General features: G+C 41.8%; 1 protein-coding gene across 2 annotated transcripts in view; it reads right to left on the bottom strand.

Annotated features, from left to right (window-relative positions):
* The window catches only part of QRSL1 (glutaminyl-tRNA amidotransferase subunit QRSL1), a 679,774-nt gene that overhangs the window by 359,878 nt on the left and 293,080 nt on the right, over nt 1–26,816 (bottom strand). For both annotated transcript variants that reach the window (XM_044064940.1, XM_044064949.1), the window contains one exon: nt 20,853–21,026. In XM_044064940.1, coding sequence (XP_043920875.1) covers nt 20,853–21,026 — 174 coding nt within the window. The remainder of the gene's footprint in view (nt 1–20,852; nt 21,027–26,816) is intronic.

The following is a 26,816-nucleotide window of genomic DNA, read 5'->3' as shown; positions in this document are numbered from 1 at the left end:
GAAAAAAGTAGTTACAGTGGCCTATTACTGAACTGAGGCCTCACAGGAGTGTCTTTCTGAGGTATCTCTGGCAATCTTCTCTTGGGAGCTTTTCTTTGTCTATCCTTTTGTTATCCAAGGGAGAAGCTAAAATCTTAGATTTTAAATCTTGTGAGATAGGCTGGTTCCTTAACCAGGTATACATTCTAATCACTGATCCAGTGGCAGCCACCCCAGAAGATGCAGCCACAGCATCATAGCTACATTTAATTGTTGTACTTTGCTATTTGAGAAGCCTGGGCCGCTAAAAACTGCATGAGCTGCTTTGAGTCTGGAGTCTGTGGCTCTGTGACAGCTTTAAGGATTGTGAAACTGAGAGCAAAAATGTTGTCATTTGAGTTTGATAACTTACAGCCCTACAGGCTATTGTGGAAGAAGTGCACATTTGCTTTCTCTATCTGTCCATTGCTTAACTATATTTGTCATCAGGAAGAACATTAGTGCCAAGGATTAACTTGTAAGGTTTGCCCAAAGCAAAAGAAACTGTCTTGATCTGCCGCAGGACTTTTGTACAGGAACTTGAGTTTTTCAGGGACTTTGTAGAACCCATCTGGTCTTTTTGGCACAGGAGGATTAAACTAACACAGGGTGTTACTGAAGGAGAAGGAGGAGTGTCTATCTCAAATAAATTATGATATCTTTTTTGTACTGCAGACACTTGTCTAGACTGCCATTCAAAATGTTTTATCATATTCTGTAAGGTTTCTCCAAAGAAGTCCTCTTCCAAGGGTGAATATGGAGAAAGGGAATCTCCTTCATCTGAAGAAATTTGTTCAAGAGAATGCAACTGGGATGAGTAGTCTAAGGACAGGTGTGAATCCCTATCTTGTTCCTCATCAGAGGAAGAAGTATCCAATGTCTGCTTATGTGGTGTGGTTTGAGAAGTCATAAAGGAAGGGGTTTCAATTACATGAGTGCCTTGAAAAGCCCTTGAGAGAAATCAAACCACTCTTTTTCCTTGGATACAGATGGCGACCTCATGTATTTTAGTTTTTGTTTTTCTTCTCCAGCGTGACATTCACATGAATTAATTTAGGTGGCTCTTAGCCTTGTCACATTTCTAAGATGGTTCTGGGAATCTCTTCCTTCACAAGAATCTGAAGGACCTCACAAGGGCCCTCTGATACAATGATTACCGTTCATTTTCGGGTTCTGCCATCTGTAAGGCCTCAGGAGCCATACCAGCCTCCGGCAGGGTCAAGGCAGAGGGCTTGTGAAAAGTCAATGGCTGTACTGCAGTTTCAAGCGCCTCAGTAGGTTTATCCAGTTCCAAAATGACAGCAGGAAAATTCTCTCAGTTTCTTATGTTTTTTTTTTTTAGGCAGAAGGCATACGTTCTGTCCTTCCAACATAGCAGATTAAGCCAAGCAATTCAGACATTCGGTTTCAAGAAATGTATTACGTATGGAGAGCCTAGATCGAAGGGTTTTTAGAAAAAAAAAAGTACTGGCAGATGGAACAAGATTTATGGTCATGTTCAGGCCCTAAACAAAAAAGCCACTTAATGTGCCAGTCTTTGTATAGAATTTGTCTACCACACTCACACTTACCCCTCCTAGCTGACATCTAACAATAATTAGCCAAAAAACAGGCATGAGAGTAGAAGGTTCCCCAAAAGGGCACTTATCTGAGCCAACAAATCGAAGCTATAGTATATAGCAACTAAATGAATACAGTCAGTCAGGTGCAACGACCTATGTTCATGCTGGCGGCAAGATAGTCTGGGGTTCTCACATGTATATCTGCTTTTATAACTCCCAAAGGCTCTGCAACAGAAAGCAAACATCAACAGGAATACAGAGATAACTTTATTAAAGGTGTGTTTACATATAAAATTGGTCTTCCTGTGGGTGTTTGCTTTCTATTACAGGAATTGTGGCATTATTGGTTGTTTTTAGTTTGCCACTATTTTTGGGTATTTCCACTTTTATGCCCAGATGCCTACAAGACAAGGTCATCACCTCAGATGCATGTCATACAAAGGTAAAGATTTGGTACCCGGACAGACGTCAGCAAGAAAAGACCCATCTATACTGCAACAATGAATCAGTCAGGACATGTAGCTCATTTAGAGACAACTAGCTCTGGAAATGTTTGGGGTTATCAAAAAGGAGGACAGAATCATCAAACAGCCTATGCAGGATATTATACAAGAATGAGTGATGCATTAATTAGATTTCGACCACAGACACCCCTTACACACACACACACCTCTTGCCAACTTAGAGTCTCCAACCCACCTACTGCATGTGTTTGGAATGTCGGAGAAGACGAGAGCACCTGGAGGAAACCCACGTGAACACAAAGAGTTCATGCTGACTCCACACAGAAGGTGCCAAGCTGAGAACTGAACCAGGGAACCTCTTGCTGCAAAGCTACAATGCCATCTACTGTGCCACTGTGCTGTCAGAGTATACCTGGAAACAATAAAAGAACAGAAACGGAGATAGAAAAAGAGGACAGACAGACAAGTGGCCTCTGGGAGTGGAATACTTGCTAGAACAGAGGACAGAGACAGCTGTAGAAAAGGGGATAATTAGTTAACACAGTCAGAATAATACACAATTATACAAATTAATCAGAGGAACTTGGGTAGGACTGGGACAAGAGGTGAATAAATGACAAAGGATCAACTGGGGGGGGGTAGACACAGCTAAGAAATAATCAACTAAATCAGGAAGGTTCAGGATATTTGCTTGTAAATGCCTTCATATATATTTCTGTACACAAAGTAGATTGCAAAGGATCTTCCCTCAGGTTTAGAGCAACTGTTAAGAAATGTGTGGGGAATCAGAGGAGGAAACCTGTGAGTACATTTCTGTAAGTGTATTCAGTTGACAGTTTAAAAATGAATGGCAAATTGCACTAGGGCAGATGCTGGGTAAAAACTGAAGTTACTAAAGAGCTGATAATGCTAAGCTGCAGTAGGAGAACCAGGATGTCAGGAAATAAAGTCTCATGAACTTTAATTGTATCAGCAGCTAAAATTATGATAATTAGAAAGTGGAAATCTATGGTTAGACCAAATTAGGAGGATGTGCAAGGTACTGTAATGGATATAAATTGATTGTAGGGAAACTTGTAATACAGGAGAAAGAACAAGATGCATGTCACAAAATGAAATGTGTGGGATCATTACCTCTAAAATGGGGACCACTGTGATGGCTAACAAAGGGAAGCTGGGGAGCAGGGAATGAAAATGCCATGAATGTTTACTGGTTGGAGATGTCGGGAAAAAATAATGGGTCCAGGAGCACAGTTACTTTGAAATGTTAAAAAGTTTATAAAAATAAATATGCAAACCCATTAACTATATGCTTGTAATACAATAATGATGATGGTTTTGGATACATGTTTGATAAAGTATAACTTGAATTAAGCTGTATTAAAAAAAAAATGAAAAATTGCAAAAAAAAATCAAGAATTTGTTAAAACTAATGATGGAATGCCACCACTGGTTTCAGGATCCAGGCACTGGTACTGTGGTGAGGGTCATATTTTCCTTTACAAAACAGTACATGTATACTATTAAATTGCTCTGATGAATGCAGATGCAAAACTCAGTTTGTAACTCAAGACACTTATAAATGGTAAGCTAGTACCCCTCATAACAACTTGTCTACCAAGACTATATTTAGTCAAAGATGACACTGAAGCAGACAAGAAACCACTGAATGTTCATAGGTGTGTATTAGGCTAATGGTCCTGGGGCCTTTACAAGCCTAGCCCATAGAAGTGCCCTGGCACTGTGCCGCCTGTCGTTAGTTCCCAGTGCCTCTATCAAGTACAGCCACTGGAGTGATCCCCAGGGTGAACTTTCCATTTCCCATCCACTCATCAAGATTTCTCTTGAAGAGGGCTAGTGAGGTGCTCTGCTCAACATGTATGGGAGGTCTATTCCACAGCATCGGCAGTCTCTGGGTTATGAACCTGTCCCTCCAGCATATTCTGTTGATTGTGGTAATGAGGTTGAGGTCTCTAGAGCGTGTGGTGCAAAGGGATTGGGATTTCTTTAGATGTAGCATTTCTAACACAGCTGGGTCAGACATGACTTTGTAAGTCAAGCAGAGAATGCCTCTTAGTAGACGATACGAGACAGAGAATAGCTGGAGTTGTTTATTTAGTCTGTCCATGTAGGACATGTGTTTAAGGCCTAGAAGCCTCTCTGTGAGGTACTTTTGTTGCCTCTCTAGCTGTTGCAGGTGTCTAGTGAGGTACATGACAAATGGGGCATTATACTCTATGATTGGTCTAATGAGGGAAGAGTACAGAGAAATGATGACCTCTTTCTCCTTGGTAAAGAGATGTGCCACACACAAGGACTTTCTGACCACAGTGGCAATGGGGTGGTCGAAGGAGAGGTTGCTGTCAACCTATGTCCCCAGATCTCTTATCACGCCTTCAGTTTCAGTGGGTGTGATACAGCAGTCATGCAGTCAATCATTTAATTCATTCATTCATTTTCTGATTACCTACTTAATCCAATCCAAGACTGCATGAAAGCCAAATCCTATACTGGCATACATACACAGGGGTTTGAGGAAGAAAAACAAAATCTTTGATGAGATTCAAGACCATTACAAGATTCACATATTAGTGTGTATGACCACATACACACAGACACATGGTGAGGCAACAAAGATAGTCTTGGATGGGGTGCCAGCCCATCACAAGAAGCTCATATTTACTTATTCAAACAGTGTGAGCTCACACATATAAAACACAGAGACACATCTAAAAGCAATGTGGAAGACTGCAGACACAGAACACGCAAGCTGTCTACCCTGGCACACCCTGCCAAGAACCAAACGACAGAACCTAGCTCTGTGAGACAACAAGAGAAACCACTGCAATAGTGAGCTTTCCCGTAAATCAGTCAAGTCATTTTAATTCTTTCAGACCTGCAGATTGTGTGATACCAGACAAGCTGTTATCCTGTCCTCCCTAAGACAGGCTATAAGAATCCACAAAATGGGGATCATCACTGAAATCATCCTTAAAACATACTTGAACCACTGGTAAGGGGGTTGTTTAAATGGCACATGCATTCCTGTTACTGTAAAACACATTCTGCATTCTACACTTCAGTATGAATCTGAAGTTCTCCCACCCCTCTGCCCTTTCTCAGAATACTTCACTTCAGTTAATGGTGAAAGGATGTAGTTCTTCCTGAGTACATCAGCTGCTGTGTGTTAGCAAAGGAAATAATTACTAGAGTCAGACAGGAAAACAACTTGAGTGTTTTGACAAAACTGCATGCCATAACAAAAACAAGTGTGCCTACTCACTGATCAATGCTGCTGAAGTTGCTTAAAAACATTTTATCTTAGTAGATACCAAGAAGGCAGACCAAAACCAACATACCGATCTTAAGCAAAACACTTATCACTGATGTATTAGGGACATTGAATATATTGCTTATTTTTGAAAATATTTGCTTAAATCTTGAAGACCATGGATTTTCTCTCAGATTCTTTTGGTAGGTAATTGAAATAAAACTGTTGCTACTGTTTGTTTACATGACATTTAAGGAATATTAATTATAAAAACAGATCTGAGATATATCTTAGGTTGGATCTAGGACTTTTGAACGAAAGTTCAAAAGCCCAAATTCATTACCATCGAACACACTTTAACGAAAGCGCTTTCATCAAAAAAGCACTTTCGTTAGTATTAAAAAAAAAAAAAAAAACACAAAATCTACTTGAATGCAGGGGGGCAAGCCCCCTTGCACCCCCGACCCCCTTACTTTAATATTCTCACTCTGAGGTCGCACTAGAAGGGGGAAAAGGGAATTTTCCCTTACCGCACCATAGTATGACTAGAACAACAAGCATACTTACGCGAAAGTGCTGCTTCGGTGAACAACACTTCTGCGCAAGTATGCTCACCAAATTGGGATTCGGTGAAAGATGCAGTCAAGCATCTGTAAGCATAGCCGGCTTTATGCACCAGCGAACCCTGCAGTTGCTGGGGGCCCCTGTTCCCGGGGGGCCCCAACCACAGAAAGTTCTTGATATTTTGTAACATATCAGCCAAACCAATAAAAGGCAGTACAACATTTTTGTATACTTAATAAACCAAGAGGGTATAAACTCTTATTTGTATCCCCTGTACAATTCAAAGATTTCTATGGTTATAGTAACAGTGTTTTATCAGGTAACAGCCTTCACAATTTCATTAAATATTTTGCCAATGACATAGTGCCCCTGGCTTAGTTATACCCTGCTGGTGGACCTTCTCTCTACTAAAACTAACAACATAGCCAACTTTAGGTACCTGCAACCAATGGCTGCAGGGAGGGGCCCCATAATCATCCTTGACTGTGTGGGGCCCCACAAAAGCTTCTTCTGGTTGTGGAAAAATGAGGAGAAAAAATGTATTAATTTCCTGGTTATGCACTTTAACCTGAACAGGGCTTTGATATGACACTGTTAGGATAAAACTGATAATGAACATGAACAAGGTAAGCACCAGAGAGATCAGCAGCCCAGAGTGACTGATCTCTGCGCAAACCTTGAATTTTAAGAAGAGCTGATGCCTCCACTCTCTAGCAACGATTTTCTTTTTCAGGGTTTCTATAAATACTGGCAAAACACCAGATACTATAACTATCAACTTCTTTGCTGAAGATTTCAGTGCGGTGCCAAACATAATAGCAGAGTAAAGGTTCAGAATCAGGAACACATTTTAATTATTATTCTAATTCAATTAAAATTTAATAGAATAACACATTTTGCATCAACATGCATTTTTGGACAATAAGAAATATAAAACACTGATATATACTGTCTGTAATCCTGAGTGATTTACCAGCAAATTAATTTTTTTTAAAAGAGCAAGATTATAAGCAAAATCAGGGAAGGTCTGTGAAATCAGGGAGAGTGACAGCTACCCATTATTCCTCAATGAGGTAAACAAAACATGACTTATCCCTGCTGCTGTTTGATAACTTCTAAACAGCAGTCTCTGATCTGGTGTGACAGTACCAGTATTGAGCAATGTATTGCTATTTGCAGAAATAAGTACAGAACTAGTATTGCTGTGGCTAATGCATGTCTGTGTGTACGTGTGTGATCATTGATTTTTGTCTGTGTACACACCCAGTAATGCCAGGAACCATACATTATTCTTATAGGTATCAGTAAAAAATGCAGTTAACAAGTAACTGTATTTCAAAAGTTAGGCATAAAATATATCACAGAACATTCAGACGCTTAGGTCTTTACAAGTCTGGTGGCCTCACTCCCCAGACTATGTAAATGGATAATATGTAAATGGATACAGGGATATCCCTTAATTATCACTGACTGTGTGGGTGCCCCACAAAAGCTGTTGCTGGTTGGGGAAAATTGAGGAATATAAAAAAACATTAATTTTCTGATTACACTCTCTAACCTCAAAATGGCTGTGATATGATCCTGTTAGGATAAAGTTGATAATGGGCTCCGCTCTCAACCACCCCCATTCTAAAATCTGCTCTGCCTAGATGTGTGTGCACAGAAAGCTGCTGTAGGTTATGGGGGTGGTTGGCAATTGTGTGGTTATTACTTTAATTTTTATCACAGTCATACCTTAGAGGTATGCACAGGAGGTCATTTATAGTTTGTGTTTGGGCTGACGACAGTGTAGACAAAGTTTCATTTACTTTTCTTAGAGACGTACAAACACGGTTACCTAGCTTGTGTAGGGGCAGTGTACTGTCTAGGAGCAACAAATCAGAATACGTTACTGGAATCAATAGTTTTCTTTTCACTTTCCTCACAACCACACATCAGGCACATATACAGGTGGCTACCTTTGGAGGTTAAGGCTGAGAAGGCATGCAATGTGTATGTATGACGGCAGTCACTTCAAATGCATGATTGTGGCAATTTTACTCTCTGCTTTCATCCCAGTCTAACACCAGAAGGATGTATAGACAGTGACCGTCTTTTTTTTTGTGTGTGTGTGTGTGTGTGTGAGTGTGAGGGGGGGGGGCAGAGAAGCAGGTAGTACTCCCAGATTAAGACCTCTGTATCCTCACAACAGTGGCTCGTTAGTTTACTGTGAGCTACTATTTTGTCAGCTTTGAACATTGAGCCTTGGGCACAACTTATTTTCCTTCTTTCAAAGAAGACATAATTGGTAATTCTTTTCGTACTCATGAATTTTGTTGAGGCCTCCATTGGATTAAAATGTTGGGGGAATCTTCTAAAATGTACCCCAGAGCATCTAAAACCCTATGCCTTCTTAGCCCCTGGCCTATATTAGTTGTTTCCTAAATGGTTATTGCTGTCTTGCTCAGGAAGGGTATGTTGAAAGGATGCAAGAAAAACTAAAGCTGAACAAAAACACCAAATTTATTTCCTTGATTATAATTTCAAGACATCATTGGATGAAAAGGCTATGTTAAAAGAAAAACAAACTTTTAAATTTACTTCAGAATACATAGAAAGTTGTGGATTCTTGAAAAAGCTGTAGAGTGAGGCAAAATGTGAGGAAAGGAAGAAAACAGGTAACGTGTGTGGAATGGGGAGCCCAAGATAGGGAGGAGGACTGGAGGGTGTGTGTGTGTGTGTGTGTGTGTGTGTGTGTGTGTGTGTGTGTGTGTGTGTGTGTGTGTGTGTGTGTGTGTGTGTGTGTGTATGGAATGGGGAGCCCAAGATAGGGAGGAGGACTGGAGGGTGTGTGTGTGTGTAATGGGGAGCCCAAGATAGGGAGGAGGACTGGAGGGTGTGTGTGTGTGTGTGTGTGTGTGTGTGTGTGGAATGGGGAGCCCAAGATAGGGAGAAGGACTGGAGTGTGTGTGTGTGTGTGTGTGTGTGTGTGTGTGTGTGTGTGTGTGTATGGAATGGGGAGCCCAAGATAGGGAGGAGGACTGGAGGGTGTGTGTGTGTGTGTGTGTGTGTGTGTGTGTGTGGAATGGGGAGCCCAAGATAGGGAGGAGGACTGGAGTACTGCAGTGGTCAAGGCAATTAAAGTTTGTTTTTTCAGGTTTATATTTTGCATATTTGTTCAAAAAAAGTTCAACTACTTTAAGTCCTTTCCTGTGCGGGATGTTCGAGTAGAGTGCTACAAAGTCCAATGTAACATGTATGCATTTAGAAAAATCAAGACTGGAATTGTACAGTATATTTAGAAAGTCCCAGGAGTCCTTGATATAGAAGGCTGTGGCTTGCACGAGTGGATTGTATGTTTGGTCAAGGTATTCCACTATGGGTTCGGTTTTGGTCTTCTTGTTGGACACTATCAGTCAGAAAGGGGGGGGGGTCTGCTTGATTTTTGTGTACTTTGGGGATGCCAAAAGCTCTCCCTAGGCTAGGTTTGTTCACAGATAGGAAGACAAATTCTTCCAGTGTGAGTTGTTCCCTTTCCAGTCTTTCAAGCAGCCCTGTCTATTCCAGTGAAGTGTTTGTTCACTTCCTTGTGAGTTACTGGTAAGTAGGTATCCTGGTTCTGCAGCAGGTTTTTGATTTTGCTGATGTAGGCATCCTGCTCCATCAGCACTAGACCTGTACCCTTATCTGCTTTCAAGATGCGCAGATTTTTATCTTGGCTAAGCTCCTGAAGGGCTTTCCGTTCAGGCATAGTGAGATTATGCCATTTGCTATCGTTCGGGTTGTTAAGTAATTGCCTAAGCTCATGCTCACAGACTTTTTGGAAAGTTGTGAGCGTATTGTTGAGAGCTGGCGTGTACAGGCTTCTTTTTCTAGGAGCCTGTGGAGGGTCATGAACCGACTCATTTGTGCCTGGGACTGAACTGGTTACTGTTTTTTTTCGTGTGGGAAGGTACCAAAATGGAACTCTATTCCTTCCTTCACACACTTCAAAACAGTATAGTGTACCTAGACTTTACAGTCTCAGGCTACGGTAACCATATCTCGTTTCTTGACACCCAAATTTCAATTGGCCCACACTCAGGATCAATCAGCTCTAATGTGTTCTGCAAAAACACATACTGCAATAACTTCCTGGACTACAGGAGCCAGCACCCCTTCTTTATGAAGAAGAATGTGCTTAAGGGACAGTTTATTCGTTTGTCCAGATTAATCTCATATGACAACACTTTCCGTGCGGAAAGCCAGTTCCTTTACAATCCGTTTCTGTAACAGAAACTACCCACCCGCCCTGATCTCACAAGTATCCATGGAAGTTACCCAGCACCGCAAGGAGAGATAATGACCCATCCTCACTCATAGTTTTACCCCCAAGCAACCGAACCACGTGGTGACGGGAACGGACAGAAGCTGCAGTTTTCCAGCCCCTATAAGTAGGGAGTTGCTCCCTATAAAAAAACATCATTATCAAGAACTGGAATACAATTAGGGCCGATAAAGTAACCTTTTGAGCCCTAGGCAGCGCTCTGACCTTTGCCCACAAGAGGACCAGAAAGTACAGTTGTGTAACTACCATAAATGCAGATGGTCGAGTGTATTCACTGTTGCAGTCATTACACTTGGGTTATCCTGCTGGCAGGCTACCCGCAGTTGGCCTGAATTCCAAAGTCTTGGTCCGGCGTTGGTTGCTGTCGCCTCTTCCCTGACGTCAGTCCGCCAGGGGTATAAAAGATGTAGCCAACGCCATTTTCTTCAGTTTTTCTTGCCCCAGATGTCAGGTGCCCCCAAAAGGGTAGGCTAAAAAACATTGCTAATAAAAGCATGCACTAAAATAAACAATACCTTCATCTACAAGCAAATACACCACATAGGTTGTATAGGATAGAGAAGTACAGATAAGTCCCAGCAAAGAAAGGGGGATGGTGGGTGGGTAACCTGGACTGCAACAGTGAATACACTCGAACATCTACATTTATGGTAGGTACACAACTGTACTATGTTAATCATGTTTAACTGTTGCAGTCATTACACTTGGGTTGAATCCCAAAGCTGAGGTTGGGCGGCTGGGTCTAAATAGAATTAGGAGTGGCTATAAGGCCCTGCAAGACTGCAGTGGCAAAGCCTGCTCTGGATTTAGTGTAAAGAGGCAAGTGGTAGTGCTTTGTAAAAGTGTGCACTGAAGTCCAAGTTGCAGCCTCCAAAATATCCTTGGTTGGTACTCCTCTGAGGAAGGCTGCTGAGGTGGCTGCTGCCCTGGTAGAATGTGGTCTAATGCCCTTAGGCACTGATTTACCATGTAGTGAATAGCAGAAACGAATGCAGTGTCCTATCCATTTTGAAATAGTTTGCTTTGAGAAAGCCTTTCCTTGTGATCCTGCAGCATATGCCACTAAAAGTTGTTCAGTCTTTCTGAAAGCTTTAGTTTTGTCCAAGTAGAAGCGTAGCTGTGTGTGTATGTCCAAAAAATGCAGAAGTCTCTCCCCTTTATTCTGCAGGTTTGGGTAAAAAGTAGGCAAATGAATGGTTTGGTTAAGAGTCACACTGGACACTACCTTAGGTATAAATGTTGCGTTTGTCCTTAGAGAAACCCTGTCCGGATGGAAGATAATAAAAAGTTCCACAGCCATTAATGCCTGTAACTCTGAGACTCTTCTTGCTGAAGTTATTGCTAAGAGCAGAGCTGTTTTCCATGATAAGAATTTTATCTCAGCTGTATTGGCTGGCTCAAAAGGAGGCAGTGTGAGTTTTTCCAAGACAAAATTGAGGTCCCATGCAGGTATTGGTGCTCTCCTTGGAGGTCTTATGTTTTTGCCCCCCCCTGAGGAACTGCCTAAGCAATGGATATGAAAAAATAGGTGTGTCTGTATTGTAATGAGCTGAAATGGCAGAGGCATGGATCTTAATTGATGAGAAGGATAGGCCTTTGTCCAGCATCTCAGTTAGATATTGTAAAATCTGAGGAATATTTGGAACAAGAATTCCTTGTGCCTGGTTCCAAGCACAGAATCTCTTCCATTTTTCTGCATAAGATTTTCTGGTGCTGGGCCTCCTGGCCTCCAAAGTGGCATCCATAACCGCTTTAGAGAGAAATGTATTCTGAATGGTTACAGTATCCGCCATGCAGCTAGATTTAGAGTTCTGAGTTGGCTGTGCAGGATCTGATTGTTTTGCTGGGTCAGTAAATGAGGAATATGAGGCAATGTCCAGGCTGGGCCTTGGGACAAGCTCCTTAGGACTGGGTACCAGTGTTGGTGTGGCCAATCCGGGGCAAACAGAGTCATTTGTGGCTTCTCTTGTCTGACCTTTAGGAGTACCTTGGGGAGGAGAGGCAGTGGAGGAAAGGCATATACTGTAAGGTTGTTCCAGCTGAATGACAGAGCATCCACTTTCCATGCTTGTTTGTGAAAAGTCCTTGTGCAGAATATCTGAAGTTGGCAGTTGTGAGGGAAGGCAAAAAGATCTATGTCTGGGCGTCCCCATTTTCTTGATATCATGCTGAAGATTTGTGGATCTGGTTTCCACTAGTGAGGGTCCATGAGGTTTCTGCTTAGTTCGTCTGCCAGAGCATTTGTTTTTCCTGGCAGGAATTGTGCGTGCAGGTGTACTTGGTAAGTCAGTGCTGTGTTCCACAAAATCATGGCTTGTCTGCAGAGCGGATAGGAATGTGTGCCCCCCTGCTTGTTTATGTACCATATGACTGTGGTGTTGTCTGTCTTTATCAGCAGCTGTCCTTAAGGCTGTCAGAGCATTTTGTACAGCTAGCATCTCTTTTTGATTGATGTGCAGATGCCTTTGGTTTGGGGGCCATGTGCCCTGAATACATTTTCCTGCCATGTGGGCCCCCAGGCATAATCTGATGCATTTGTTGTTAGTGTTTGCCTGGCTGTGGGTAAAGTGAATGGCTGTCCCCTGTTGTGGTGACAGGCCTGTGCCCACCATCGAAACTCCTGTTGCAGGCAGGGAATGAGTGAAATTAATGATTCCAGGCTGTGGCAATGTTGAGTCTAAACACTTTTTAGGTACCATTGTAGTTTCCTCATATGCAGTCTTGCATATGGAATTAGCAGAATGCAGGAGGCCATGTAGCCCAGAGCCTGCAGAATTTTTCTTGCAGATAACTGGGTCTTTGTTGCCATGTTTTCGAAGTAAGAAGTCAGTTGCCTTTGTTTGTCTGGCATGAGATAAGCCATCTGAGCAGTTGTATTTAAGCTTGTACCCAGGAATATTATCTCTTGAGAGGGTACTAGTTGTGATTTATTTTCGTTTACTGTGTACCCTAGGCAAATTAGTAATCTTTTTACAAACGCCAGATGCTTTAGTAGAATTTCTTTGGCCTCTGCTTGAATAAGGCAGTCGTCCAAGTACAGATATATTTGAATTCCTCTGCCTGCAAAATGCAATTACTGGTGCCAGGCATTTTGTGAAGACCCTGGGCGCAGTAGATAAGCCAAAGGGCAGTGCAGAGAATTGGCAGTGCATTGAGCCAGCTATGAATCTGAGGTATCTTCTGCAAGATATCTTCATACTTGATACTCATGCCCCAAAAAGACTAATCAAAACTAATGCAAATATTGCACCTTGGCTTACAAAAGACTCCAAATCTAAAATAAAACTCAGAAACAAATCCTGGGAAAAATGGCGTACAACCAAATCACCCCTAGACCGCATTAAATTCCAGCAGCAAAGAAATATGACAAAAACAGCCATATTAATGGACAAAAGAAACTACTACTGCCAACTACAAAATAAACACCAAAACAACCCTCAAAAATTTTGGGCAGGTTTAAATAACCTTCTCCATCCTGGGAAATCCTCCACTCCTACCCCAGAAAAAATATCAGATAAAAACCCCGAAGAAGTAGCCAATACCTTTAACACTTTCTTTACGGATACTATCCAAGCCTTAGCTAACCAACTATCCACCACAGCCTCCACTGTTACAGAACTCACTCCAAAAACTCTTCACACTTTCCACCTACAACCAGTCTCTACTTCCATCATTCGATCCTTACTTCAAAAGCTTAAACCAACCACCCTCTCTGCAGACCTTCTGCCAGCTGAATACTTACAACTAGCTGCAGATGACATAGCTTACCCCATCTCTATACTTATTAATCGTACCATTTCAGAATCTACAATTCCCTCAATATGGAAAATATCATACATAATCCCACTCCATAAAGGTGGCTCATCCACTGAATTATCAAACTACCGGCCTATAGCCATAATGTCACCACTGGCCAAAATCATGGAAAAATGTCTACACAAACAACTCCTTCACTATCTTACCCAGAACAAACTACTGACCAACTCACAACATGGCTTTAGACCCAATCACAGCACAACTACGGCCCTCCTCTCTTTTACGGACATAATAAACCATAACCGGAATAACAAAAAAATATCTTCAGCACTCTTTCTGGACCTATCAAAGGCCTTTGACATGGTTAACCACCGACTACTTCATGATACCCTAAGAAATCTCCACCTGGATAACCTAACATTAGATTGGTTTCAGGCCTATCTCTCTGGTAGGAAGCAAGCAGTACTTTGGCAAAATAAACTCTCCAACCTCCTTCCAAACACCATTGGAGTTCCTCAGGGGTCCATACTGGGACCACTTCTCTTTTCAGTCTTTATTAATGACCTCCATAAAGCCATCCCTGAGGCCACCTGTATTCAATATGCTGACGATTCGACATTAGTATGTTCTGACAAATCTCTTGACAAACTACTATCTAAAACCCAAAGCTGTTTTACAGCAATAGAAAAGTGGCTATCTGGACGGCAGCTAATACTGAATCCAAAGAAAACCAAATTATTACTCTTCCATCCAACCCAAAAACTCTCTAACACTTCCTTTACCATACAATCCAATAATGGGACAATTATCTCCCCAGACTCCCACACGAAACTATTAGGGGTGACCATTGATAATAAACTCAAATTCGACATCCACATTAATCAAACTATTAAGACCGTTAACAAGAAACTGGGGTCACTATATAGAATCAAATCCTTTCTAACACCAATTGCAAAAGTAACCATTGCTCGTCAAGATTTACTCTCTACCCTTCTGTACGCCTCCCCAATGTTTACCAACCTTAATAAATCTGACCTAAATAAACTATCATGCTCCTACAATCATATAGCCAGATTTGCAACTGGTAAACCATACAGAACCCATCATTGTATTAACCTAAAATACCTCAGCTGGTTAGAACTCCCAAACCTTCTCCAGCAGAACCAACTCATTGAGGCATTCAAAATACTCAAACACCCTGAAAAGTCTCCAGCACTGGAGAACTTAATCATACCATACATCAATCTAAATAGCCTTCGGTCCTCGTGCAGGACACTTATTCAAACAGTCAAATCCTGTAACTCTGGAGGCGATGCTCTATTTGCCAATTCCATTGGTAAGATATGGAACTCCCTCCCTCCCAGTATCACCACCATTACCTCCCTACCCCAATTCAAAAAAAGTCTAACCCACCATTTCCAGTCTCACTGGCTTTGCCAATGCTCATATCCAGATTAACTTCTTCCTAAAAGCTTACCTCTTTTTCTCCTCTATCAAGCAATCTCCTTCTTTTGTACCCTCCGTGACCTTCTCTCTCACCCCCTTAAGATTTTTTTCTTTCTTCTTTATTCTACCTAACACTCTTCTCACACCTTTGAAATGATGACTACCTAGTATAAGTATAATTACGCTGTTGTCCGTGTCTATCGGTTTCACAATGATGTCTTGTCTATGAATGCTATCCAGCAGATAAATTTTTTTTATTAATTACATATATGATATGCCCTTTTTCTCTAACTTTGTTTGTTACTACAATAATGTATTAATATGTATCTATGTAACTTGTATGTAATTTACTGTAAATGTGGAGCTTTTCTCCCCGGGCCTCCGCTGAAAATGGACATATATCCAGTCGGATTCTCCCGGTCAACAAATGTAAAATAAATAAATAAAATAAAGATTGTCTGATTGGGACATGCAGGTATGCCTCTTTGAGGTCCAAAGTTACAAGCCAAGCCTTTTTGCCCAGCATGGGCAGAAGCTGCTGCAGAGTCAACATTTTGAATTTTGGAAGGCCCAGAAAAGTATTTAGAATAGACAGGTCCAGAATCGGTCTCCATGCTTTGTCCTTTCTTGGTACTAAGAAAAGTCTTGAGTAAAATCCTTGTCCCTGCTCTTGTCGTGGCACTGGCTGAATAGCCCTCATGTCCATGAGAGATGAAACTTGGTTTTGTGCCTCTGCCCATTGATTGTGTGGCAGGTCTGGCATACCTTTTGCCTTTGGAAGGGTGTGAAAGTGGAACCTGTAGCCCTGAGAGACTATATTTAAGACCCATTTGTCCTGGGTAATCATGTGCCAATTTTGTGAAAAAAAAGTGCTAGCTTTCCCCTCCAAGGGTGCTGCCAAAAGATAAATGCTTGGCATTAGCAGAGGGAAGTCATTGGGACTGTTTCCTATATGGCTGTGTTTTGTCTTCTCCGCTTTTGGAGGTAGAAGCACCCCACTGTTTGGGCCTGTATGAGACCTGGGGCTGTTGTCTGCCTCTAGGGCGTATGTATCTGCCTCTGTGTGGCCTGTCTGACATGGGAAAGGACCAATTTTTAGAAGGCCAGTTCCTGCTAAATCTGGGTGGCTGCACCTGTAAGAAATTCTTCACTGTCTGCATAGATTTAGCTTTATCCTCCATTTTCTTTAGCACCTCTTCTGCCTTAAACCAAATAAAACATCATGATGCAATGGAGCATCCAATAATTTTGCTTTAACATGATCAGGCAGAGTCTGTTCCTTTAACCAAGCATGCCTTCCAATGACAAAGCCTGTTAAAGAGGCTCTGCAAGAGGCCTCCAGTGAATCATAACCACATTGCAAAGTATGTTTTCCCACTTGTTCAGCTGCATGCAATAAATCCTGCAATTCCTTGTTCTCAGCACATTCAGAATTTGTCAACATTTTCTGTTTTAACAGAGACATTAAATATTGCTGATATTTAAGCATATGAAATTGACAATTTAAAGCCCTTACAGACAAGGTAGCAGAAGTGTAAACTTTTTCCCCCATCTGTCCAGTGCCCTAGAATCTTTATCTGAGGGGACAGGGTTTTTTGCAGTAGCAGCCTTGACCCCTATGGAACCCTGTGAAACAGTTTCTGGGTCAGCTGCAGGGTTTTTATATAGAAATTTATGAGAATCTGGAACCCTGTAGTATCTGTCTGGCTTAACAGGTGCAGGAGGTAAAGAGTCAGGAGGCAGGCCGGACTCTGAAAATACATCATCTACAATGTCTAGAACAGGAGGAATAGCAAGAGGTCTGTGCTGAGGCAGTAAAACAAAGTCTCTGAGCATTTTCTTAGAATCAGAATAATCTTGGCTCTCCCAGTGGAAATGCTTCCTCATGGTATGCAAGGTTTCCCCAAACGAGTAATCCTCAGGAGGAGAAGCTAAAGGAATAGATTCTTCAGCATCAGAATCCTCATAGGGAGGAATAGAGTATCCCTGTTCTGAAGAGGAGTCAGAGGAAATGGAAACCTCATCAGAGGAATTATATTCACTGTCTTGCCTAGGCCTCTTATCAAGAGGGGGATGGGTACCCCTGATCAAAGTAATTAGGTCTTCGGCCATTTTGAGCATCTGTTTCTTAGGCATGGAAGTCTGTCCTGGAGAGTGCTGTACTTGTTTCTTTGTCTTTAAAACTGTTTTAGTCTTTGTCTTTGATGCTGAAGTTGGCTTGATATAAAGCTGTGTAGGTCTGAAAACACCCTCAGAAGCCGATGCCTGCTCAGCAGCTACGGACCCATCTGAGGGATTAGTTTCCGAAGGCCCAATACCTTGAGTATCCAGAGGCCTAGCTGTCTCCACGTGGGAGTCAGAGGCGGCCTGTGGCTCTGAGGTAGCGGGTGTCAGGGGCTGCGAAAGCGCCTCACTGAGAACCGTCGACTGGCCTAGAAGAGGCTTCGTCGTCTGTTTTGGACCTCAGATGCCTGTCCTTTTCTTTTTCCTTGCGTTTTTTATGAACTCTGGTCGCCGGCTGTTCCGACGGCATTATGTAGTTAAACCTTCAGCCAAAGTAATGAAAAGCAAAATAGTACCGACGCTTAATAGTTCATTGGTTAAATCTAGCACAAAATCGACAACTAGCAACGTCGTGGTCAGGGCCTAGGCAAGGACTACAGTAAGAGTGAAAATCCTTATGAGGTTTTTGCTTCCCACAAGAAATACAATTGTTAACTTTTTCTGACATCGGTCTGGAGCAAGAAAAAAGTTTCCACAACGGGGTACTTAGCTTTATAGAAGACTTCGGATCTGAAATTCAATTTCGAAAATCTCAGGAGTCGGCAGACCGGCACTTGCGAACTGCTTTTGCTTCGGGCACCGTGCGGCAAGAAAGACTGAAGAAAATGGTGTCGGCTGCATCTTTTATACCCCTGGCGCACTGACATCGGGGAAGAAGCGACAGCAACCGACGCTGGACCAAGACTTTGGAATTCAGGATGACTGCGGGTAGCCTGCCAGCAGAATAACCCAAGTGTAATGACTGCAACAGTGAAACATGATGAACATCTCCAAGGCATTTCTTTGACAAAACAGAAGCACCCATCCTTAGGAATCCCCCCAATGTCGACACACAGACACCTACCGGCTGCCAAATAGGCATGCAAACATGCAACAGATGTGTAGCATGTCCCTTCATCTACACAGGCACCAGCTTCACTTTCCAACACATCAACGTAGTTTGTAACCTCGAAGGCACCTACAACTGACACTTTGCTTGTGTAGTTTACGCCACCATCTGCGAGACCTGCGGCTCCTTCTACATAGGAAAGCCTTCTCACAAGCTCTCAGATAGAGCCAAAGAACACCTCGGGGCAGTCTGCAAGAAAGATCAACGCAATGCACTAGGCAGACACAGCTCCCTCTGCCCCAACTTCAGCTAATTTAAGGTTTTTGTACTCGAACAAGTACAAGAATTCTATGGTGATTGTGAAACCTTACTTGAAGTAAAAGAAGTAAAATGGCAACTCCTCCTCGATGCCGAAATGGCACCGGGACTTAACGAAAATATCAATGTGAAATGTGCACTAAAATGGTTGGGCTGATAGTACTCCTAAACATGCCCACACATACACTCTGCACATTCCCATTGGTTATCTTGTCCTCTTCTTGCATTGGTCCACTTAGACAGTCTCTCTACACTGTTACCCTATCAAAACTCTGTAACCTACACCTCATTTGTAAAATTGTGTGCATTCTTAATACTATTTAAGCAGCAAAGTATTTTAATTTAATGTATCCTCCAGCTATAGCGAAACCCTCCAGATTGCAAAATAAAATCCTTAGACTTATCTTAGATGCCCCCTGGTACGTAACCAACCTACAGCTGCACAGAGATACTCACTCACCAACCATGAAACAACTCATTCAAGACTCAGCGGCCAAACTAATCATGCAGCTAGAAAACCACCCACAGAGTGACATCAAGTCAATGATGAACTACAATGATGAACTACAATGAATCACACTAGAGAAAGCATAAAAGACCCAGAGCAAGCTTGGACAACAATCTATTAAAACTCCCACTCCCACCTACGATACGGCTCTGATCAAAACTTAGATAAATACAACAATTCTACCAAAACCCAAAACAAACCCAGGAGGATTAAAATCACAGAGATGAAGGAGAGAGAGAGGCTACACCTCGGACCTCCGTTGGAGCAGAAGTTGAAGAGAATTTAATGTATCACTCTGAAGAAGTTCATAGTAATAAAACCGAACGAAAGCACTCCGCTATCAATTCCTGTCTCCAGTGTTTGTTTCCTATAGCACCCCCATCAGGCCTTAATTTTGTTTTTGAAGTTTTTTCTATATATATATATATATATATATATATATATATATCTATGTATATGGGTCTACTTCTTTTGACCTAACTTTCATTTGCCTGACACTCATTTGCCTGAGACCAAATGACTGAAATTTCATTTGCCTGACAAGTATTATTAGCAAGAAAATGGAATATGCCCCCTTCCCCACTGCAGTGCGACCCTGGAGTTAGAATATATAGTTAGGGGGGGTTACTAAGCAATATTACATCAAAAGTTAACAATATCATATGAAATGAAGTGGGGGGGCTTCACCCCCCACACCCCCCCATTGTGGGGGGCTGTGCCCCCCACACCCCCCCTAACTATATATTCTAACTCCAGGGTCGCACTGCAGTGGGGAAGGGGGCATATTCCATTTTCTTGCTAATAATACTTGTCAGGCAAAAGAAGTGTCAGGCAAATGAAATTTCAGTCAAATGGGGTCAGGAAAAGGAGTGTCAGGCAAATGAAAGTTAGGTCAAAAGAAGTAGACCCATATATATATATATATATATATATATATATATATATATATACACACACACACACACACACACACACACACACACACACACACACACACACACACACGTAGTTATGTATGCACACAAAAGTGTGTGTTTGTGTGTATAGTTTTTATATATCTAATTCCTTCCTAGGTACCAATGTAATAGTTTCTGTGGTCATATGCCAAGTCAAGGCAGAGGGGAAATGTTCCCACTCACACGGATCTTACAGTAACTAGCTCTTCATATTCCTAGAGCTAGTATATAGGCATGGGTCTTTTAGGGCTGTAATCAGTGGCCCCTTTTCTCTGTGCCATAAAGCAGAATAGTGTGGTTGCATTCTTCAGGGGCAATGAAATGAAGAAATATTAACTGATGACTTACACTGCTGCTGCCATCAACATGGACAGCAAAACCTACTGATGTAAATGGCCCAGTAATAATTTGCTTCATGTGTTCATGGCATTAAATGCGAGTTTGTTTCAATAGTGAAGCAGGCTATCCCCCCGAAACAAACAATTTAAGGAAATATACAGTTTGCAATGTTAAAGATTTTGCCAAGTCTATGCACCGAAATATATAAATGCTTTAAAAAAATGCAACTTACGCAAAACATGTTAATGAGGCAACAGCAACAGCACTACCACCAGAGCTACCTCCAGCAACCAGCCAGTCACAGTCATCGGTCTTCTTAAAGTTCAGTTGGCACCTTTGTTTGTAGTTCTCAGAGAAACTCCATGGATTCTTCACTGGTCCAAACACACTGTCAGTACTACCACAGCTATGACAATAAAAAATGCAACACAGACACAAGTCAATACTTACTGTTTTGCTACACAGAGTAAAGATCATATGAATTTTAGCATCAAAAGTACAAAATATAATGCTTGGCACTGTGGCACAGAATAGTAAATCCAAAACTATTACCCAAGCAACCAGAGATCACTAAATTATTTTGGTGCTGGAGTGAGCAGGGTAGTGAAGGAAGATGGAATGAGTGGCTGAAACTACCTTGCCCCTTGCAGGATGGAAAATGAGCCAGTCAGCTGCAATATTCACACTTCTTTTAGAGAGAAAGGTGTACTGTGGCAAAGCATGCTTGGCTCTGCCGAGCCACATATGCATGTCAGTAATTAAGAGACATGGGCAAGAATGAGCACATGTACAGTGAAAAGTCCTTCCAGGCTTTACATCAGCCACTGTGGGAGGGGTTAATCAGAAAACTGAAAAGATCCCCTCAAAGGCCACATCACAAAAAGCTCCCACCCCAGTTATGGGGAAATAAATGCACAGTAGTAGTGGTGGTGACTACATGGTCAACAGGCAAGGGAAATGGATGTGTGTACATATACAAAAAAATTAAAAAATACATTCTGTGACTTCACACTTCTGAAGTGTTTTCAAGAAATGGTTATGTACCACACTTTGTTTGGGTGTCAAAATACAACATTCATTAACTTTTGGGGTTCTTCTTCTTTCGGCTTTTCCCGGTTAGAGGTCGCCACTGCGGATCACCTATCCGCTCATAATTGGCAGTGGAGTTTTTACGGTGTTGAGTTGCCAACCCAGCACCCAACCTTCCACAGAAGGCACACACATGCACGCACTCACGCCTAGGGCCAATTTAGAGTATCCAATCCACCTACAGCATGTCTTTGGGATGTGGGAGGAAATCGGAGCACCCAGAGGAAACCCACGCGACCACAAGAAGGACATGCAGACTCCGCACAGAAGGCACCCCAGCCGAGGATTGAACCGGAGAACCTCTTGTTGTGAGGCAGCAATGCTAACCGGTGCACCACCACGACCGCCCAACTTTTGGGGTTACATTTACCAAAAAAATAAAGAATCACATTATAAGTCAGTTTTAGTATCCTGACTCATTCATGCAGGTCACACAGTGCTACAAACAGTTAAAGGTGTTTTATTGACAGCGCCGGAACTCCATGCTTGTTGTGGGAAGTTTGCATGTTCTTCCCCATACTTACCTGGCATATTGTAGAGGTCTCTTTCCTTCCATAAACCAAAGATAAGCTGGCAGGTTTACTGGTGACACTAAGTTTTCCCTAGGTGTCCATGTGAATGTGGATTTGGCTATCTGAAAATATATGTCCTGCAGTAGCATGACAAAATCCTACGGGACAGGCTCTTGCTTGTACCCACTGCCCACCAGGTAATGCTCCTGGACCTGTGACTTGGAAATGGATGAAAATAGGTATGAAAACTGAATGGAAGGCATTCAGCATTATTTCTAAATGTAACACCATCCAAAGAATAAAAGTGTTAGAAATGTATTTATCTGGTGTGGAATGTAATTTCACAAAATGGTACAATCACAAGGCCTTCAGAAGGCCTTCTTAGCATACATCCGCAATCTCAAAGGTAATTCCCAAATCTGCTCTGAATTGGTGGTCAAGAATACCACATACACAAATGCCTTAGATATAACCAACCTGTTGGCAGACAGTGGCAACTTCAACCTCTGTCCCCCATCAGTAAACCAAGACATCCACAGCACCTGCCTCCTCTCACCACGGAGCAGGTTTTTAATGCCCTCTAAAAGGCAAAAAATACAGCCTCCATGGGACCAGACAACATCCCTGGCTGTGTCCTACATGAACTCAGGCAAGAGCTCTCAGCACCACTAGGCACCCTATTCAACCAAAGCCTGTGCGCTAGCTTCGTCTCAGCAGAATGGAGGAAAGCCACTGTCATCTCTCTGCACAAAGGTGGTGTGTCCACCGACCCAGGTAATTATAGGCCAATCAGCCTAACTTCCCTGATCTGCAAGGCCATGGAATGCATCATCATGGACCTTATAAACAAGGACATTGGCAACCTCCAAACGCTTGATCCCACACAGTTTGGTTTTGTCAAAGGAAGATCATACCTATTAAACTTGGTCACCTTCTTTGAAACAGTCACCAAAGCCATGGATGACGGCACGACAGTGCACACCGCCTACCTTGACCTAGTCAAAGCCTTCGACACTATTCCCCACTCAGTCATAACAGACAAACTCTCCCAGCTAGGCATCAACCCATATGTTACCAGATGGGTAGCTAACTGGCTCACTGATAGAACCCACTCAGTCAAAATAGGGAAAGCCACCTCTAGTAGTAGATGCGTAACAAGTGGAGTAGACCAAGGATCAGGTCTTGGGGCCTCTAGTGTTTGGAATATACTTTTCTGAGGTCCAAGCCAAAACCAGTGGTCTGTGGCTGACTAAGTTTCCAGAAGTCTGCAAGCTGGGCACTGTCATAAAATTCCCCTAGTGATGTGAACATCCTCCAAGAGCCTTAACCAAACTAATGACTGGTGCCAGAAGCATGGCTTCAAATTGAATGCCAAGAAATGCATCACTATTCCCTTTGCGGAAAATAGTGTCCCCACTAATTATCACATTAATAACAACATACTAAGCATGCAATCAGTCGTGAGGGACTTGGGCACCCAGGTTGATAGCAACCTGACTTTTGACCACCATGTTGCCTCCATTGTACGGAAGGCTTTCTACATGGCCTACCTCATAAGTAAGGGTATTTCATCCATGAACAAGGAGGTCATAACATCCCTGTACTTCTCCCTTATCAGACCCATTATAGAGTACAATGCCCCCTTCGGCATGCACCTTGCCAAGCGCATGCAGCAGTAGGAGAGACCACAAGGTTCCTGACCAGGAAAATCGAGGGTCTCAAACACTTCTCTTATACAGACAGGCTAAAAGCCATTCTGCTTATCAAGACTTGAAAATGCTAATGTATATAACAATTAAAATATCGTTAGGTATAGGAGACAGAGAAAATAATAAAATCCACACCCAGAAATTAAAATTGTACTAGCCATTTTCCAAAATAAGTCGAACTTGGCAATATTATGTATGTCTTAAAGCTCATTGTATTGCATTGCATTCATTAGTATAACGTTCTCTGTTTCCAAACTGGTAACATCAGTATTTTATTAAATGTATGACTTCATAAAACAAATATGGCAGTTTATGTGACCAAAGTCAAACAAATACTTCATTAGAAATATTGTTTATGGGTTTGTGGCTTCAGTCATATTTCAGTGTACCTTTCATCACTCACTGTAACATCAGTGTTTTATTAAATGCATGATTTCATAATGCGAGCATGACAGTACTACCACTAGACTCAGATGAGCACTGTGATGAGTATAACTTGAAAGCCAAATTGTGAGGTCTAATCAGCTTTTTCTCCACCCTGATGTGATCTGCATTTATTTATTTAAGGAATTGCAGAATTGCAATTTGGTATGGTGGCCAGGATTTTTTTTTAAGGGAACTGGTTTTCTTTATTGACTTTGCATTGCAGGTAAAGTATATTGTTTCACGTGGTATATTGGGCTGCTCCTTAGATAAATACTCCAATATTACCCTGACCCTTTTGTCTCATTATTTGTGACCTATCCAATGCATAAATGCAGCCCTTTTTCCTGTCTGGCATCCAGACAGTTGAAAACTGGGATTGTGCACAGCCTTAAATTTTCAACTTTGTTTACTTTCTTGCTTGCTTTTGTTCAACAGGTTACTTGCGATAGACCTACCATTCAGTTAATCCTTTGCAGCATCAAAGGCAGGTGCAGCATGCTGGTCTGCTGAGATTATATGTTGTTTAGGGTACCATTTTTCTTTCTTTCCTTTTCTGGTCTTGTTCAACATTTTTGTATGATTTCTGAAATTTAATTTTAGTATAGCTTCATTTTTTCAGTGCTAATTGTAAGGTCGTATGTGTAGTAAAAGTGCATCCAAGAAAAGCATTAGTAAACATTCTTGCTGTCACTTGGTATAAGGTAGGTGTTTTGGTAAGTAATTATTTTTCATATGATTATTGAATGCGTACATTGCATTTTTTCAGTATATATTGAATTTTGATGATTTTTGTTCACTGCAATTATTTATTTATGTTATGTAATACCTGTCTGTGTCTTTTTGGAGCTTTTTCCCCAGTCCTGCACTGAAATTAGAGCCTCCCAGTTGCATATCCCTATCAGCCAACTGTACTTAGGGCATTAAGACACAGACCGTGAATCGAAATGCTTTTGTCTGGCAGCTGGCATAGAGAATTAAACCTATGAACTGTTAATGAGCTGCTTCCTGTTGCCCAGGGTTTGATTCTTTCAGTTTTCATTTGCCTAAATGTGTGAGTGAGCAAGTCATTTAACCATACAGCACTCATGGGCATACCTCTCCATTATCCAGATTTTCTCAGAAAGTCCAGATTTTTGCCTCATACTTTTGGTTAGTTCTTCATAAATTTGTGGATTTCTGGCAAATTGCTGGGGATTGAAGAAATTTAATAATGACTGACCTATGAGTTTCAAACTGCTCTTGGGCCGAGTCTGAAAAAGTACATGGGATCCCCACTCTAACATGGTTAACAAGTAAAAATAAGTACATACAGATGTAAACAACATATACAAGTACTCTTGTATGAAGAGCTGTTTGTTATAGTCTTCCCAAGTCATTTCTAACCACATTACCTATTGTCAATTTGAATGACTGTAACCTGAAACACTGACCAACTGATTAAGAACTTAACTGATGTACCTCTTAGCAGCACTAGTAGAATGAAAAGCAATTAACTGAAGACAACTTATCAGATGATTATATGGTGGACAACACAAAATGAAGACACTTAGATGGTTGTAATGGAATAACTTCTACAATAGGCAATTTGAGTGTATGTAAATGCAGTGGAAAGACTCGTTGATTGAATCTGTACTCATGCGCTATTACTTTCTGCATATAAGTGGTACTATTGGTAAGTTCAAACAGGAAGTTGTGGTCTGTGTAGAGTGGGCAATAGGCACCAGCAAAACAGTAATTTGATGCCCCAAAAAAGATGCCACTTAGTGCAAAGAGGTTACCAGAAAGTAGTGTGACAACTGACAAGCACAGAATATAACATAGTTATGTATGCAAGATAATACAAGAATGATACCCAAGATGCAAGCATTACAAGAGACGTGAGTGAGATATAGGGTAACAGAGCCGATACAAATGTTGGAATCTGGAGGATCTAAAGGTAGCTGTTGTAATGGCCTTTGCATATTCACTCAGTTTATATGTAGTCATGTTCAGTAGTATAACTTGATATAAATTTTATGGTCTTTAGAAAAGCATTGGCATTAAAAGTGTGCTCTTCATCATTGTCTGCTTTGTTGTTTTCTCACTGATGATACGTGACAGACTCTAGTCTCATGCTTACACTTATCAAGGATATCAAAACTTGTCAGAGATTTGGTATGCATGGCTAGGCTTAAAAAGGCCCTTGTGGTCGTTAGCCTAGTAAACAGCTATGAACCTATGAACCTAGGTCCCTCTACTCAGTGTTGTACAGACTGCTCAGAGGTGACCTGTGTCTGGCATACATGGCCGTCTCAGACTCAGTCTTGATGAAGTTGTTGCATATCCATAAGTCAAACCCCACTCGCCAACATGCACTCAAGGTCTCAACCTGGTCTGTGACATATAACTTGTTGGTGGGACAGATTTGAGTCCTGACGACTCCTCCATCTGTGGAATAGACTTCCTCTGCATGTCAAGCAG

The sequence above is a fragment of the Protopterus annectens genome, chromosome 1.part0, assembly GCF_019279795.1.
Source record: "Protopterus annectens isolate FY-2018-M chromosome 1.part0, PAN1.0, whole genome shotgun sequence".
NCBI classification, from domain to species: Eukaryota; Metazoa; Chordata; order Ceratodontiformes; family Protopteridae; genus Protopterus; species Protopterus annectens.
Note: the sequence above shows the minus strand (reverse complement) of the source record. Positions and strands in the feature narration are given on the sequence as shown.